Source organism: Myiozetetes cayanensis, unplaced genomic scaffold, assembly GCF_022539395.1.
Source record: "Myiozetetes cayanensis isolate MyiCay16 unplaced genomic scaffold, myiCay2020 scf3, whole genome shotgun sequence".
In the NCBI taxonomy this organism is placed as follows: domain Eukaryota; kingdom Metazoa; phylum Chordata; class Aves; order Passeriformes; family Tyrannidae; genus Myiozetetes; species Myiozetetes cayanensis.
This window is the reverse complement of record NW_026087521.1, coordinates 49,019,445-49,036,216: the sequence shown is the minus strand read 5'-3', so window position 1 is coordinate 49,036,216 and position 16,772 is coordinate 49,019,445. Positions and strand designations below refer to the sequence as shown.

The 16,772-nt window shown below is 40.2% G+C and overlaps 1 protein-coding gene across 1 annotated transcript in view; it reads left to right on the top strand.

Moving 5' to 3' along the window:
• Positions 1-16,772, top strand: part of GUCY2C (guanylate cyclase 2C) — a 43,233-nt gene that overhangs the window by 14,417 nt on the left and 12,044 nt on the right. The window contains exons 11-18 of the mRNA XM_050325291.1: positions 3,714-3,795; positions 6,080-6,185; positions 6,701-6,763; positions 7,330-7,401; positions 8,332-8,436; positions 9,608-9,694; positions 13,803-13,935; positions 15,624-15,761. Of these exons, the coding sequence (XP_050181248.1) occupies positions 3,714-3,795; positions 6,080-6,185; positions 6,701-6,763; positions 7,330-7,401; positions 8,332-8,436; positions 9,608-9,694; positions 13,803-13,935; positions 15,624-15,761 (786 nt within the window). The remainder of the gene's footprint in view (positions 1-3,713; positions 3,796-6,079; positions 6,186-6,700; positions 6,764-7,329; positions 7,402-8,331; positions 8,437-9,607; positions 9,695-13,802; positions 13,936-15,623; positions 15,762-16,772) is intronic.

Here is a 16,772-nt window from a genome sequence, read left to right as displayed (position 1 = left end):
GGCACTGCTACTTAGTCTCTTGTAGATTCCTCACTGTTCCAGTGATTGTGGGGAATACCATGGGATGTTTCAGAAAAGGTCACCCCTGAGCAAATAATCTTCACTAGAAGATGGTGGATTGTGTGAATTGCTTGAAAGACTATTGGGGAAAAGCAGCAGAGTTAAGGTCATGATGAGTTATCTGACTGCATTTCTGTATCAGAGCAGAGCATGGTGGCTTCTGCTTGCCCCTTTATCCTTGCTGTAGTGAGCTGGGGAGAGGACACAGCACTGTGCAAATTCAGGGTGTTTCTCTGGAGGAGTCTCTGAGAAGAGCTGACTCTTTGCAGAAAGACAATGGGAAACTAGGTTATCATAGAATCATGGCTCTATCTACACCCAAACTTTAAATCTGAAATCCCAGAAATCACCATTTCCTTTTCTTTTGCATTTTTGGTGACCCCTGAATAGAATGGTTGAAGCCCCTTGTTATTCAGCACAGCCTTATCAGTCTGATCAGACTGAGATTTTTTTCCCCTTTAAGACTGCTGCCACATGGTGATTGGCAATGGAAGGGCATATGCTTCAGAGTATGATATGCAGAATAAAAATTATTGCAGTGGCAGTGGTTGCAAGGGTTAGGGCACAGGGGGTTAGTGTTCACCTGAGTCATTTGCATCAGTGAGAACACAAAGATGCTGCTTTAAAGGTCTCTGCTAAAGGCCTCCCATTATTTTGCTGTACTGCATACCTTCATTAGGGAATAGGCAAAGTATAATGGGAGAAACAAACACCTGCTAACTGTAAGACTCCATTCACAGTAAAGTGGTAAATGGATTTAAACACTTTTATTACTCAGTAAAGTAAATCAGATGCTCTCAAATTAGGTCTTACCCCTTCTAAGAGAAGCAGGAGTAGCGTTTTGTTGGCAGGGATGCATGGGAGCTGCCAGGAGAAGGCAGTAGCTCTGATAAAACAGTTCTGGGAAGAGCAAAGTGAGTTCACTGGAGCTTTCATTTTTCATCTCTGGTCAAATCTCTGGTTTCTCTTAGTATGGCCATGAGTCCTGCCTATGCAGAGATAGCAACACTGCACAAGTCAGCCACAGGGTCTCCCTGCACCAGCTCCCTGAGGCATGGGTTTCCTGGCTCCAGTCCTATTCCCGTGCATCCCTTGGGGCCCACAACATGATATCTTGTCAGTGGATTTTCGTATCTTGCAAATATTTTCTTCAGTATGTTCTTGTTTGAAGCTGCTGCACAAGGACAAAAAAAAAAAAAAAAAAAAAAGGAATTGCAGAAAAACTGCCTCCCACTGGCACTTGATTATTTTGTTTTCACATTTTTATAAAATAAACCTTTCTTCAGTGTGATTCTGAAGAAATATATTCCCCCAAAAGAAGATGGCCAAAGTTTAAGTAATCACCATGCCTTGCCAAAGCCAGTCTAAACTTTCCAATCAGAAATGTGTTTTTTCCTCTAGGGAGGCAAATAGACAGAGCAACCAGAGCCCTGATCCTACCCAAGCTGTAACTGAGAACAGATGAACTAGTTCTGCCGCCCACCTTCCTCCTGGTATCCCGTGATAAACAAAGGAGCTTCATCCACGTTTTCCCATTATATAGAGAGTTTTAGCCCTCACTCTGAACTTGGATAAGATTAGTCTTGAATACACAAACGTTTCTGGTTTCAGAGGATCAGGTAATTTGTGACGCACTCTCTGTCTGCATGTTGTTGTAATACTAAAAACCAGGAGGTGGTAGCAGAGCCTCGGGAAAGGCAAATTACGGTCCCGCAGCGCTTTGATGGGAAACTACAACCTGCTCATTGTTAAGTTGCAAGCCACGATTCACAAACCTTAAGTTTTAGAGAATTCGTATAAAATGGCTTTGCACATTCCCATGTATCTGTCGTTTTATAGCAGTGACTTAACGCCCTTCCTTCCGGAGTAAAAGAGTAGTACTGACGGTTTTCAACAGAGAGGATCAGACTAATACTAAATTCTTAGGAGGCCCTGAGACTGATGCTGGGATGAACACACAGGAAGCTGGGTCCAAAATCCAGAGACAGTTCATAAACTGAATTCTGTGTCAGATGCAGACACTTACATTGGTAGGTTGAAAATCCCTCCTCAGTTGCTGTCTGATTCTGAAGGCAACTAATGTATGTAATTTTGCTTTTTGTTTATTTATTAATTTTTACCTGTGCTTTTATTTCTGTTTCTGGCCACAGACAGAACTGTGTTAGCCTCAGTAAGGCTGAGTAACTCGCTCTTTTACTATCCATAGCCAATGTGGCAATCTGTGAAACAGGATCCTGCTCTGCCTTCTTTACCTGAGAGAGTTGCTCAGTAGAGTAGGTACACTCTACACGTGTGACCAGCTCCAAGGACAGACAAAAGACAGCCTTCAGCTCACTTTTCTACATGAAGACAATCAAAATTACAACCTTAAAAAGCCAGTTCCCAACCTTGTTTGTCTTCCCTGCTTGCTCAGGATTAGAACCCTCATGTGCTCTGTGGTTTTTGGGTCTAAGTCAGATTCTTGGACAACAGGATTTGCAAATTGTTTGGCACCTGGCAGCTTCCAAGGATACTTGAAAAGCTTTGTGCTGCTGCCAGATTAATTTTCCTCTATACCATATTAATCTCCTACTGAAGACTACATTGCTCAGTAGCACTTTGTCATCCCAAAAGAGTGTCTACAGAAGGGTTCAGAAATGAGTCCATAGTCTCCAAAGCTCTGTCTACAACTACAGAATTACTTTAAACAACTGGATCAAAAAGGGGAAAACCCAGATGTGAAATGTCAAAAAATCTGAGTATATTAAAGGCTGTATCATGATTTCCTTCCTTACCTCTTCTTGGATAACAAGTTCTTGTGAGAAATGCCTTTCAAATCTGTAAGTGGCTGTACTCTGTATCAGCTGAAATTCTGTGTGGAAGCTTCAGATGTATCCCATCCTGAAGCAAATTATATCAGTAATGACTCTGGGTGATGAAGGTATGGGTAGTTGTGAAAAATTCACTGCCAATAGTTAATTGGTTGGGTATCCAGCAGGACTGAAACAGAAAGTCATCACTAAACAACCAGGATAAAAGGATCAAACCCTTGTTCCCCGTTTCAGAGAAAGCCTTGTTCAAAGGAGTCAGTGAGGACCCCATTTTGCATTAAGCCCTGGATATGCTGGAGGAAAACAGTGACTGATTTCAAATAGCCATCTGCTTAGCCCATCTACATCTCTATCTCACAGAGAGTTGTACATAAGGGTTGCCTCCACCATCCACTCTTACAAAGTTATTAAAAGGAGAATTTTGGTTGCTTCATTTTTAAAAATGTGGTTACTAGGAAAAGTCAGCTTTATTTTTGGACTGTCCTAGTTTGTTTTTAAACAGGAGAACACCTGGAAACTGCTGCTGAGCAGATGTGAGATTTAGCATTGTTGACTTCACCTCCTGCCTGGGTGTCCCTACAGAGTGCCCATGCCTCAGATGAGGATGTAAGACTGCACTGCTCTGGGTCATGCTTCATCCTGCACTGAAAGGGGCAGGTGCATGCCACCTCTGGGCAGTGCTGGACTTTACCAAAGCCTCTCAATTTGAATGTGACCAAAAATTATCCCTGGTCAGCTACTGAGACTTGCACATGTGTGAGTGAGGGTAATTTCTTAAACACAATATTGTTGTTCATTATCCTCTGTCAGGTTGTTTATTTTTCATTTTTTTCTTTTCTGCAGGCCCCCACATCTTGACTATTGCTGTCTTTACACTCACAGGAATTGTGATTCTGGTTCTGATCATCTCTTTGGTGATTCTAAGGTACCAACCCCTTTGTCTTTCTGTTTGTTTGTCCTTGAACAGTTTTCCTCCTAGGGCAATGCCTTTGATCTCTCCTCGAAGAGCCATTCATTAGCTTGCCTTACATACCTGTGTGGTTGCCCTCAGTGTGAACTCTTTAGTATATGCCAAGTAGTGCTTGCATGTGTAGCATTGTTGTGACAGGCTAGTAACGAAGGGAGAAGGTGCAGCAAGGCTCAGTGTTCCTGCATCTGCTAAAAAGCTCTGATTCCTATACACAGAAACATGTCTCAAACCAGTCTTCAGACTTTTTCTACTTACTGCCCCATCTTCAGCTCTATTGGGGTTCACTTTGTTTCTTTATCCTATTGGTGACATAAAGGTTCACTCTGGAAGGAAGTATTTCTCTTGAGTCACTGTAGAAGTCAAAACACCATGAGCTTTTGGTGTTTTCATTGCATGGATCTATTCCTTTGACTCAGTCCAACTCCTTGCATAACAATTCTTCTCATAGCTTGGAATTTCTTGAATATAACACAGCCCAGCTTTATCATGATGGGAAAAGTAGAAATAGAAATCAATGATGTCTCCTTTTGATGGAAGAAATCCCACCCTATTTCCAAAGTATATGGGTTTTTTTAATCTTAAAAAAATTATATTATCTGTGCATCTGTTGTCAGTCTATGTCTTTGTTATATATCAGAGAACTTCAGAAAAAGCAAGAAAATCAGGTCTTAAGAAAACTTGATTAGAAACAGATGCTACCCAGGCTCTCTTGTTTTGAGTAGACCAATCTGTCTTGCTAACTAAAGCAAGGAAAAAATCAAAGATGAAGATATATAACTCTAACACATCCAATTTTACTCAAGAAATGAAGGAGCTAATCATTGCCACATCTAAGCACTAACACTTTAAACAGGTAAAGTTTGAAATGGCTATGAAAATAAATAAACATTTGTCTTGCCAATATGGAACTTATAAAAGATTCGGTACTTTATCACCTTTGCAGATGCATAAAATCTGAGGATTCTGTTTAGATGATTAGATTATTATTGTACACACATCACTGTAATATTCCCAGACATCAAATGTAGAAGATTTCTGGGAATTTTTTAGAATAATGCTTGTCCTCTTAGTGTCAAAACAATAGTAAACTTCTCAACTATAACTGCTACCAAATATTGTCCCCTAAAAAGCAAAGGAGAAGAGAAACTCAGCTATGAAAATTAGCAAAATGCCTCATTATTCCTTCTTTATCTCCCAATTTTCTAGGACACTTGAACTATCCCACAATTACCTGTGCAGTTCTGACTGAAAAGTAAAAAAGCAAAGTCCTGAAAAACATATAACTAAATATTAAGCCTAGTAGATTTTAATTCAGTTTTGTATGTTCTGAATCACCAGCTGATACCAGTTTGAATTGCAGAGCATCCTGGTGACACACACAGCTTACACAAGATAGAACTGAGAAATTATTGGTCTTTTTCTTATGCAAATATATGCTAAAAAAGATATTGGAAAAGGGAGTGTTATTAGTCAACAGTATGGGTTCTCCCATTTGGAACATTTGCTAATTGTCATCAGTGCATTGGGATTCCTCTGCAGACTCTCCAGTCAATTCTTGGGATTTTTTAGTAGAGGAGGGACTTGCACAAGCAAGTGGGTAATTTGAAGAGCACTACTCTTCTTGCAGCTTTTCTCTACTTCTCTAAAAAAAGACAGTGCCTGCTCTGAATTTCTGCAGGGAGGACAGCAGTTTCTTTCTGACTGTTCCAAGGGCTCTTCCCTCATTTTTACAAAATGTGCAGAATACAGGGGACATCCACAAAAAGGTATCTCAATACCTTTGTTGCTTCCTCTCCTGGTATTGTATTCACACAAGTTCTTACTATCCACTGTTGATGGCAGGACTGCCTTTGGCTTGCATTTGTTCGTGAGACCTCTCTTCCAAGTACATTCAATAACATGGAGGAGAAAACTATATAAAATCCAGATGGCCCTTTGTGCTTTAAATTGTTCTGACCGCCCCTGAGACTGGCAATTGCAGCAATTGTTCTGCTAAAATCTGTTCTGCTCTTCTGCTACAGAATGGAATGAGCATTTAGGCTTTCCCAAAGCTTGGGGAATTAAGATTATCCTCAAACTGGAAAACTGTGTGAGAGCCAGAGGGCTTGTGCTCAAATCTTGTCAACCTGACAAACCATTCCTGTGTCATCATGACATTAGAAGCTTCTCTGTCCTAGTCTCCTGTTGTGGCTTTTGGTTCACTGGGAGGACATTCTGAAAGACTTCTCCATTTTTTTAGGAAGTACAGGAGAGATAATGAGCGCCGGTGGAAGAAATGGTCCCATATACCACCTGAGGAAATCTTGCCTCTGGAGACCAGTGAGACAAGTCATGTTAGTCTGAAGGTAAGAGAAGCACAGTGCCCAAGGCTGGATCTTGGATCCTGTCTTCTAGAGACCATCAATGCTGGGGTATTTAGAAGCTCTGACTACAGTGCACACTCCAGCTCTGGTAGAACTACGATCTGCTAATTTTTTTTTCTTCAACCTTCACTTGCTACATTGAAGAAAAAGATTATTCCCCATCTATTGCTCCCTGACAGAATATACCTGGTGCTGTCAGTAAAGCTCATTTTGTGATGGGGGAGTGGGCTGGGTATTGATTTCCTGTCTCTCTCTGTTACAAATGATTTCCCTGTGCTTTGTTATGCCTCTGTAATGTCCAAGAGCATGAAAGGAGCAGGTAGAAGGCCTGGGACTGGCACGGATGTCCAACACTTTCTGTGGCATGTAGTGGCCCTGCCTAGAGAGAGAGGCTCATGCTTCTCTGTGTGGCACACACAGACATTATTAATCTCTCTGGATCTGTCAAGTGGGGAGTAGGTGATAATTGCAAGTTAATTATTCTTCTTTGTTCTCAGATCGATGACGATAAGAGACGTGACTGCACCCAGAGACTGCGCCAGGGCAAATATGACAAGAAGGTAACCTGACTGCTGTGTCCACGCTCACTTCCTTGCCCTTAGGAGGGCTCTTGCTGGGAGGAGGTTGTTCCACCTCCCCTGACCTCGCAAAATGGCTTGATCTCATAGAAGGAATAAGCCATTTATTCCCTATCAGGTGGTTTGTATTTTGCTTATTGATAGGAGGCAAAATACTAGACTCCATGAACACCCAGCCCAGTCCAGGAGCACAGAAGCAGGAACACAGGGACCAGAAACCTGATACATGTTGGTACTGAGGAGATTATTAGATTAAAGGAGGACAAGCCATTTACATAGCAATTCTTGTGCATTCAGTAGAGCTGTCTGCCTGATTGAGGTATATTCATGTTGAGTTAAAATCTGCATAAATGACAGTTCTAAATATAAATCCTTTGAAGAAAATATAACTCTGGTATTTATTGGCTGATAAACTGAAACTTCGACAGTGAAGCAGTAGGCAAGTGTTTCTGAAGTATTTCTTCGTATGGACATTTCTTGGAAAAGAAGGACGAATTGCTGTTGTACTAAACCTATGATTTTTTCCCCCACTGGTATTTTTCCTTCAGGTGGTGATCCTAAAAGATCTCAAAAACACTGATGGTAATTTCTCAGAGAAGCAAAAAATGGAACTGAACAAGGTAACTGTTGCACGTAGCAACTGGACACAGCAGGGTGGGATGGACCCTGTGAGTGAAGTCATTGCTTTCCACTGTCAACTCCAACAGCCATATGCTTGTGCATGTTTGTGAGGTGGATGGGTAATGAGTTCCTCAAAGGATATTGTTTGAGGAACTTTCTCTCTGTGTGTGTGATCTCATTGCCAGTTCAGAGTCTGAATTGTATGCCAATGAAGCTGAAGATGAATGAAGTAATTCATGCACTGTCATATGGCCTAACTAAATACATTTTTATAGCTGATTCTAAAAGGCAATGCACTCTTTTAGCTCATATCATGCTAAGTCATCAATAGCAGAATGTTGTAGTTAAATCTCATTATTGAATGCCAAGTGAAGCTCTTTAAATATAAGTAATACTCTGCTGGCTTGTACATACAGACTCTTCCAACATGGGAGATGAATTTGGCTGCAGTACTGCATCTTTCTTTCAATGGTTTTCTTTTCACACAACACAGATACACTGTGAATTCAATAAGCTCTAAAAATATCTGAAAGTAAACTATAGTTGTCTATTTAAATGGACAAAGTCCATAATATCATGCAGGGTAATTAAATTTTTATTACTGTCTCATTTACTGACTGATCCACAACATTCTGTCACTGTCAGCTGGGAGGTTTGAGTAGAAAGACAATAATGGATACTATAGGGGCTCTGTAATTGACTTGCAGTATCCAACAGCAGCCACTTTTATCTCCCTAATCCAGAAGGCTCTGGAATAACAAACATCTTCAAGTACTTCACTCAATGCCTTAGTACACACTGGGGTAAGAGAAACTCATACATCTTATCAGGGCCTGAGATGAAAAGCCATGTCACACAAGTATCCGTGACTTGTGTTTCTGTACTAACAATGATTGCTTTTAAAAACAGATGAAATGTTTCTGCTCTAGCTCCTACAGGTTGATTATTACAATCTGACCAAGTTCTATGGCACTGTGAAGATAGACACCATGATCTTCGGAGTGATTGAGTACTGCGAAAGAGGTTCTCTGCGGGTAAAGAATTTTGAAGGTCTCCTTAAACCCCTAAATTATCAAATGTCGAAGTAAGAAAAAAAATTCCCACCTCTGTGTGTCTGGCCCTCATGCAGCAGCCATGGGCTGAGCAAGTGGTGGCAGGTTTCAGACTCCCAAGTTTTCTATCCTTTCTATCCTTTGTTTGGTTCTCTCCAGCCTTCCCCAGGTGTTGCTGTGTCAATTTGATGGTTCTCAAGTAGGGAGAGGATGAGGTGAGGTGGAGGCAAGGAAAAATACAGGCAGAGCTTTGCCCAGGCACAGCAACAACATTTGTATTGTGTCCCCAACTGGAAGGATATACGGTATAACTTTATCTTCATTTTCCAAGTTGTAGCTGTTGTCTCAGCTGATGACCTTGTGGACCCCAAAGTGCCTCCAGAGTGTGCAAGGACAGTGAAAAGAATATATCCGTATTAATAAGGGACAACTATGGCAAATTCTGTGTTGTAAGGGACAACAACACTTAATTTTTGTTTATAAAAAGAATTGGTAAATTGATGCCTGGCAAAATTTATGGAAAGAGTTGTATTATTACCAATGTTATTTCAGTGCTAATCATGAAGTGATGGTGGCATCAGTTCTTCTGCGGGCATATATATTATCTCTGCTTCTGCATTCATAAAAAGACTCTCCTGTAGCAGCCAGGTCTCTGGAACAAACTCACAGCCAGGCAGCAAAATAACAGCTGTCTCTCTGAGTCCTTTTCTTGTAAACTGGCATACTCATGGAAGTTTACTTTTAGCAGTGGATGTCACAGTGTAAATGACTGGCAGGTTAAGATAAAGGAACAGACTACTTTGAAATTGTAAGGCCATGAGTAAATTGGTAGGAAACGGATTGTGAGCACAAAACATGAAAAATCCTCTCCCTTCCTCTTGCACACCTTGACCATTTCTGTCTCAGTTCTTAAAGACTTAGCTTTAAGAACAATTTCACAATTTATCTTTAATTGCACAATACCCTCTTTTCTGGACTCCCCACTTTTCTAGTGTAAACTTAAACTATACTTCATATTCCCTATTTTTTGAATCAACTTCTAGTGCATGTAGTCCCTGTAAAAAAATGAAGTTGCTGGTTAAAAGGTGTGCAATTTGGATACTCATATCTCATCTTCTGTTTTCTCCCTGAAAAACTTTTCTCCTCTTGACAGGATGTTTTAAATGATAAAATCTCCTATCCTGATGGCACCTTCATGGACTGGGAATTTAAAATCTCTGTCATGTATGATATTGCCAAGGTAAGTGGGCTGCTGACAGTGGCATGGGAATCAACCAATCCTGTCTTGCAAAACTGATCATCTGAGAAGTGTAGCTCTCAAGGTCTTCTCCTTCTTGGCTAGAGCTATATGTCCTTCCACTCTTTTCTATTCTGGGGACAGGTATATGAGGCAGGAGAAGCCGGTGGCTTTCAGACTGAAGGAGGAAATAGGGGGCCAGAGAGAGAATAGGGGCCAGAGCAGGCTTTGGGCTATTTATAAATAAACAAATAAAGTATGCCCCAAAGAAATGTGACCCAAAGATCAGAGGGTTACAATCTGTTGACCAGTGGCTCTGATTAGTAGGGCTTAGGCAGTCACAAGGTCTGCAAAACACGCTACTTTCTGGCCTCAGGTAAAGGATATAAAGCAAAACTGTATTTTTTCAAATGATAGAAGTATTCTAATTTGTATCCAGAGATGGGATCAACTTTTTCTAAACAAACTTTGGACCATCCTGACTTTTCACTAAAGTGAGAAACTAGTTTCTCACTACAGCTATCCATTTCAAGCAGTTTGAGAGGGAAGAAATTAATCTTGTACAGAAATCAAGGCTATTTTTCAGTAGCTTTCAACAGATCTTTGCACTTTAGGTCCCTTTTCTAGGAAGAAGGTATGCATGGTAAAGGAATTCTATTCTACATTGAAGACTTGTAACTTTTTAGCTGGTAGTTAAGAAGCCTTTGTAGTTCACAGGTATAATAATTCATTATACCTCTGCAGATAAATGAAAATAATCACTTCTGTCCTTTGGCTAGTGCTCAACTGCTCTCCTCTCTCTACTGCTGATTTGCAGTTGGACAGTCCTCCTGTTTCCCTACATCCATCAGTTCAGATTTGGTCTCCAAGATGAATGGCTCCACTGTGTCTGTTCTAAAGAGATATTGAAAACCTTGTGCTTTATTAAAGCCCCCTTAATCCAAATGGTCACAGTTTGTTGGCCTTCTTAATGACTTCCAAGTTCAGTTAACGTTCAGCATTAAGTTTCACTCCACAGCAGTGGAGTTTCCCTTCCTCCTTATAGCATATCAAAACCCAGGGTATTTTAAACCCTTTTCAGTTCACCTTCAGATATTTCCTTAGAAAATAGGGACTACTACTGTCTCTGTTTACGAGGAGAGAGAAATCCTAGTCCCTCTGAAGGGAGTGACCAAATGCCAGTGACTGCACTGGTACCAAGACTTCACAACCAGTCATTTGCTGCACCATTGGTGAAGGGGACACGGCACCTGAGGATGGATTGGTACGCTGCATCTGTTCTCTGGAGTGGCTCCTGATTATCAGCTATGTTAGTAGAGACGGTTTGCAAAATCTCCTGAAAAGTTGTATGTACCCAGGAATATCCGGAAAATTACTGTCATTTGGATGATCTGCCAACCTCTCCTATTCCTAGACCTGATACTGTGGTGAAGCTCCTGGGACCTAGACATTTCCATGACATTCTTGTATTGCTTTTCCCAAACCACAGCTCCAGGTATCCTGTCTATTTTTACTCGAATGGCTTCTCTTTTTACAGAAGTCACTTTATGGTTTTTCAGCTCTGGTTCCTCTCATCTCAGTCTCCATCCTCTTCAAGTCCAGCCCCAGCTCCCCAGGTTGTTAAAATCCCTGTGACCAGCTCCTGTGGTTCCTTTGCCTTCTTTTTTATATACTTCTCCCTCTCCACGCTCTTCCCTACTCCTCACTACTTTCCTACACTCTGCTTTTACCAAACAGTCCTAGTAGTTTGCCTGGTCTTCATCTGGCACAGAAGTGCTGCATCTGTTTCTGAACAAAGGCTGGATCATTTGTATTCCCTGGTACAACTAGCCAAGTAATGACTGTTCCTAGAGCAGGTCCCTAGGTCACTAGGGAAGGTGGGGGGTGGGGCAAAGGAGAAGGCCTGAATCTACTCCATTTACTTCCACCCCTCCTTTTTTTTTTCTCCTGTCTTAGATGTCCCTAGGATTGATGGCATCACCTGTAGCTACATGGATTTGGCTACATGTGACCAAAGAGCTCTGATGAAAGGTCTGCCAAGAAGGAGTTGCAGTAATCAAACGTTGTAGTTATTAGTGCATACACTTGTCATTGCAACACTATTTCTTAAATAAGGGGCTGCTGCAGGATATTGTGCAAGGAATTGTAATATTGTTGCATTGTGTCAGGAAAAGAGTTCTCAGTCAGAATTAAAGCTTCAGAGGCCCAGAGCAGAGGTTACAAGAATGCTCAAGTATTTAGAAGTATTGCACTGAAAGTCATTATAAATTTTGAAAATCGCATTGTGAGTTCTTAATAGGTTCTTGTTTTCAGGTAGGTGCATAGGATAGTGGTAAGGAAAGAGGAAAATTTTATCAGGTACATCTGTAAGACTTCTGCCTCCAGAAATTTTTAACAAGAAAGCCTTGGGATAAGGAAATCAAAATTACTTTTGCCTGTCATTTGATGCTGAGACTGACTGAGAATTCTGCTGTAGCAGTGGGTACATTTCCTGGCTGATGAAACTATGAGCTGGAAGAAGGCACAGCTGGAGGAAAAAGGGCCTATATCAGGCAAAACATCCTGGGTAATATCATCAGGGCTGCATGCTAAAAGCTGCTTAATCAAGAAACGTGTTCCTTGGGTATAGTGTACACACAAGCTCTGTAAATTTGGCATGGTCTAGATAGGTCCAGGATAACCAGTCCAACAACATTCTCCAGGGATTGCATCTTTTACAGGCTGCTTGTGTCTCAAACATACATCTGCTGTGCCCAAAACTCAGCTCATGTCTCGGTGATCTGTTGTAACATTTGCTGATCCATTCCCAATTATGCGTACCCAGTACCTGAAAAGAAAACCCAGCATGTCATACAGTGTATTCATGACCGCATGAGCTATGTAACCCTGATTAAATTCTATCTTTCATTCATACAAAAGGATGAGCTATACATGTAGTAGTTTATGTAGAGAATAAGCTAAACAGATATGACATACCTGCTCTGGCTTCCATAGGATATAGATTGTGCTTCATATACTGAGCACAAAGGAAAGAGGACTGTAGGAAAAAAACCAACCAGCAATAGACTATAAGTAGGTGTGAGTGTAAGTAGTTCAGAAGAGAAAGATGAAACAGAATAAATAATAGCAAGAGGGTGAAAATTAGCATACCTACTCCCTTCTTCAGTCTACACCCACTTAATAATGTTTTTTTCCCCGCTGTGCCTCCGTGCTAGCCCCTTTGCATGTATTGCACCCTATTTGAGTGTCTTAGACTAAACGAGACAATTTCAGATGCGATGAGTAAAAAGAGGCAAACTACACACCTTTGTATGCCTGTGTGTGTTGTGAGTCAAGAGCCTGAATCTCAGGAAATAAAGATGAAACTGCACTGGCCAGTCCTCATGATGCTCACTTTGGAGTTTAGCTCATGGGTAGCTGATGTGTATTGACTTGTACAGAGAAAACCATAATCAGTCAGGTCAGAAGAGACTTCTATGATTTTCTAGTCTGATTCTCTGTGTGATGTAAACCCTAGTGCATCACTCAACACTCTGCATTGACCCGTCTTTAGCACTCTGATTTGCAGAAGTGGATCTGCTGCAATGTTTTGAATGAAGTCTCTAGTGTGTGATAATCTTCCAAGACATTTATAGATATAAGGAGCAATTCGTCTCACGCCTACAGATGTCCACTGGATGAAGATAGTTGGAAGCACTTTTTTTGTGCGACATTCCAATAAATCTGTATTAAATTTACCAAAAAAACATTCATTGCAAGTGAAATTAAAACTTCTGTAGGAGGAAATAGATTTCTCTAATTGCTTAATTGTGTTCTAACATTGTCAAACCCCAAGATGTTATGTCAGACTATTGTTAATGAAGAAAAAGGGTGGTCTTCCATGACATGGTCTATTTCCTCACTTCTTAACATTGATTGTTCCTATTATCTTGGAAAGTCTCCTCTGTAAAATAGTATGAAAGGAAATTGTGATTTATGCGTATCCATTGCAGATGAAGGCCACTTAATTACTTGGACAGATATTAGCCTATTCACATTCTTGTTAAGTTTGGTAACAGCTGAGTGTCTCACATGTAGTTGTGCTTTCCTCCTCTTTTATTGTCAATCACAGGGGATGTCTTACCTGCACTCAAGCAAAACTGAAGTCCATGGTCGACTCAAATCCACAAACTGTGTAGTAGACAATCGCATGGTAGTGAAGATCACTGATTTTGGCTGCAATTCAATTCTGCCTCCAAGGAGAGGTAAAAACAGTGCCTAATTGGACTCTCCCTCATGGTTTCCAACCCAATGGAATTTTCCTAACTGCATAGACCACTAGGGCCTAATTATGTCTTGTACACCGTACAAAACGTACAATCTGATTTTAATTCATGTAGCAGTCATTATACAAATGATATCTGAAAATACTGTCTTAACACAATGAAAGAAAATTATTAGCAGGTAGAGAAAGAAATTCGTGTAAATTCCACCTAGGGGAGACCCTTATTCGCAGTAATGTTGAACTCGTGTGAATTAAAAAAGGAGTTACATACAAGTAATTTGTCATTGATTAGATCCATGTGTTACCACAGTGCTCTGTGATATCATTTAAACATTAACAGTCATGACTCTGATAATCCTTAAAAAAATCTGTAATGATATACAATGATAACTTTGTTTTTCATTCCTTAGGTAGGAAACTAGCAATATTTGTGCAACCAGACTGGAATAATTTTAATAGTTTTTCTTTACATTTTCTATTCACCTTCACATTCATAGAACAATTATTTAAAATAGAGCACTCCTTTCTACTCATCTTTTTTTTCTTACTTGATCTGGAGTGAAAAGATGAGCCCATCTGAAATTATATGAATCTGACACAAAGTAGAGCTTGAGGTATGATAAGCACAGCATTTTGCTGTAACTGAAGCATGTGACCTGAGAAGAAACTGTGGTTGCAACCAGGTTGAAGAAGATTTTTACATTCAGACATAAACATGCTCAAAAGTTCATAAAAAAAGAGTAACCAAAGTGCACTAAAGGAAAATGCTCTATTCATTCTTCATTTTACAAATTTGGTATTTAAATTTATATTATTATTACATTTTAATATATCTATCTACTTTCATTGTTCCTAAGGAACCTCAAAAAATTTCTGGCTACTAGATCTCTTTCCTTGAAGAAAACCTACTGTTTCACAAGAGATCAGCAGATTCATTGAGGCTGGGTGTTGCAGCCTGATATCATAACTGTTTTCAGTGTTATTGTGTTCAGGTCACTGTTATGAAACATCACCAGCATGTCACAACAAACTGTTGTACTATGGCAGCATTCTGGTTTTGAGGTACAATAGTGCTCGTTGCATTAGAAATACATATTAATAAAATCTATAGAAAGAAAGTGGTTATGAGCAGGTAATATCATGTCAGGTTCAAAAGCACTTGTGAATTATTTCAATAGCTCCATGGTATCAAAGCCATTGGGAAATACTGCAGTCTTCTCATCTGACAACTTGTATAACAAACTCCTTGCATCTAGCTCAATAATTTATGTCTCAGGTTTTTTTTTTTATTATAGCACTGGCTTATACAAATGCACAGGCTATTTCTAAGAAGCCCATGAAAGGTAGCCAAGAAAAGCAAGTTCACTGCCAATAACCACAACTTCTCTGAAGGTGTGAGGGTCTGCATCTACAATGGAAAGTAGTAGGGTCAGCAAATCCCAGACAATTGAAAACTACCACATCAGAGGTTTATCTAACTGTATTGATGTCAGCTTCTCAAGAAAAATTGCTAAAGGAGGAAGTTAACAGTACCCATGGGCTCTGGGTTGGATATCAAAAGAGTAAAAGGAAATATCATTATAGCCAGTGGATGCTCTGAGAAGGATCACCCTTTTTTCAATTACTTCTCTCCGTTCCCCCTTTCCCTGTTGCTGTTTGGATCTTCAGACTTGTGGACAGCTCCTGAGCATCTCCGTCATGCTGATATATCTCAGAAGGGTGATGTATACAGCTATGGGATCATTGCCCAAGAAATCATCCTACGCAGAGAGACATTCTACACCAGGCAATGCGGGGACAACAGAGGTAAAGCCACAACTTTCTCTTCCATTGCAGCCTTCTGGGATGTTGTAGCTGTCCCTGGCCCATTCTCCATGTTTTGTGAAAGGCACTGTCTCTGATAACTGCTTGAACTGCTGCTTCTTTCACTGTGTGATGAATGAAAAACCTGTTTGGAGAATCTCACTGGGGGGGGGGGGGCAAGTGTCCTTATTTTTTCTGTAAATAAAATCTCCCCTTCTCTTCCCTCCTCACCCAGGCCATAGCATTACAGAAGTTAACATTATACAGTGCTGTCCAGACTTACTGTAACATTTAAAGGCCACAAGGGTCGTTCTGACTTATGCACAGTATATAATACATCACTCATTTTAAGCAGCATAAATCAGCAATGTCAACACAGAATAAGAAAAACTTAGCAGCATGACATAAAAACAGTTGACATTTAAAAACTGGCAATTCAGATTTTATTCAAGCCTGTTATAATTAACTTTAGCAATTTAACTTCTGTCAGAAAAATCATCTCCTCCTGTAATGCATCCATTAAACCACAGATTGTGCATTTTGTGACATTGTTTTTGAGTGGCTAACAACCAAGGCAATCCCAATTCCCAGAACCCAGGCATTATTATATACTAGAACTGACATAAAAACATGTGTGGGTTTGGGATTTTCCTAGTGACAGTTACTAACAACAAATTTAGACACTGCCTTACCTCTGAGTCATTCTGTTAGATCCGCCTCACATTTGTTAAAACATCTAGAGCAGCAGCTCGACAGCCTAATAGCTCTTTTCCTGAGTTACGTTTGAGAATAATTTCTAGGGCACGCTCATCATCCTACGTTATCTCAAATCTATGCTCATATTTGGGGAAACACAGTATTTTACATCATTAGCTCTTTAATATAAATGTATACCTAAAAGATTAGAAATGCCTGTTCCCCATAAAGCAAACTCTTCAGGATTCCATGCTTAATAAAAGGTAGAGAAAATAAAAGTTTTTCTATTCCTTTTTTCTTGGGAAGAGGCAGGCACAA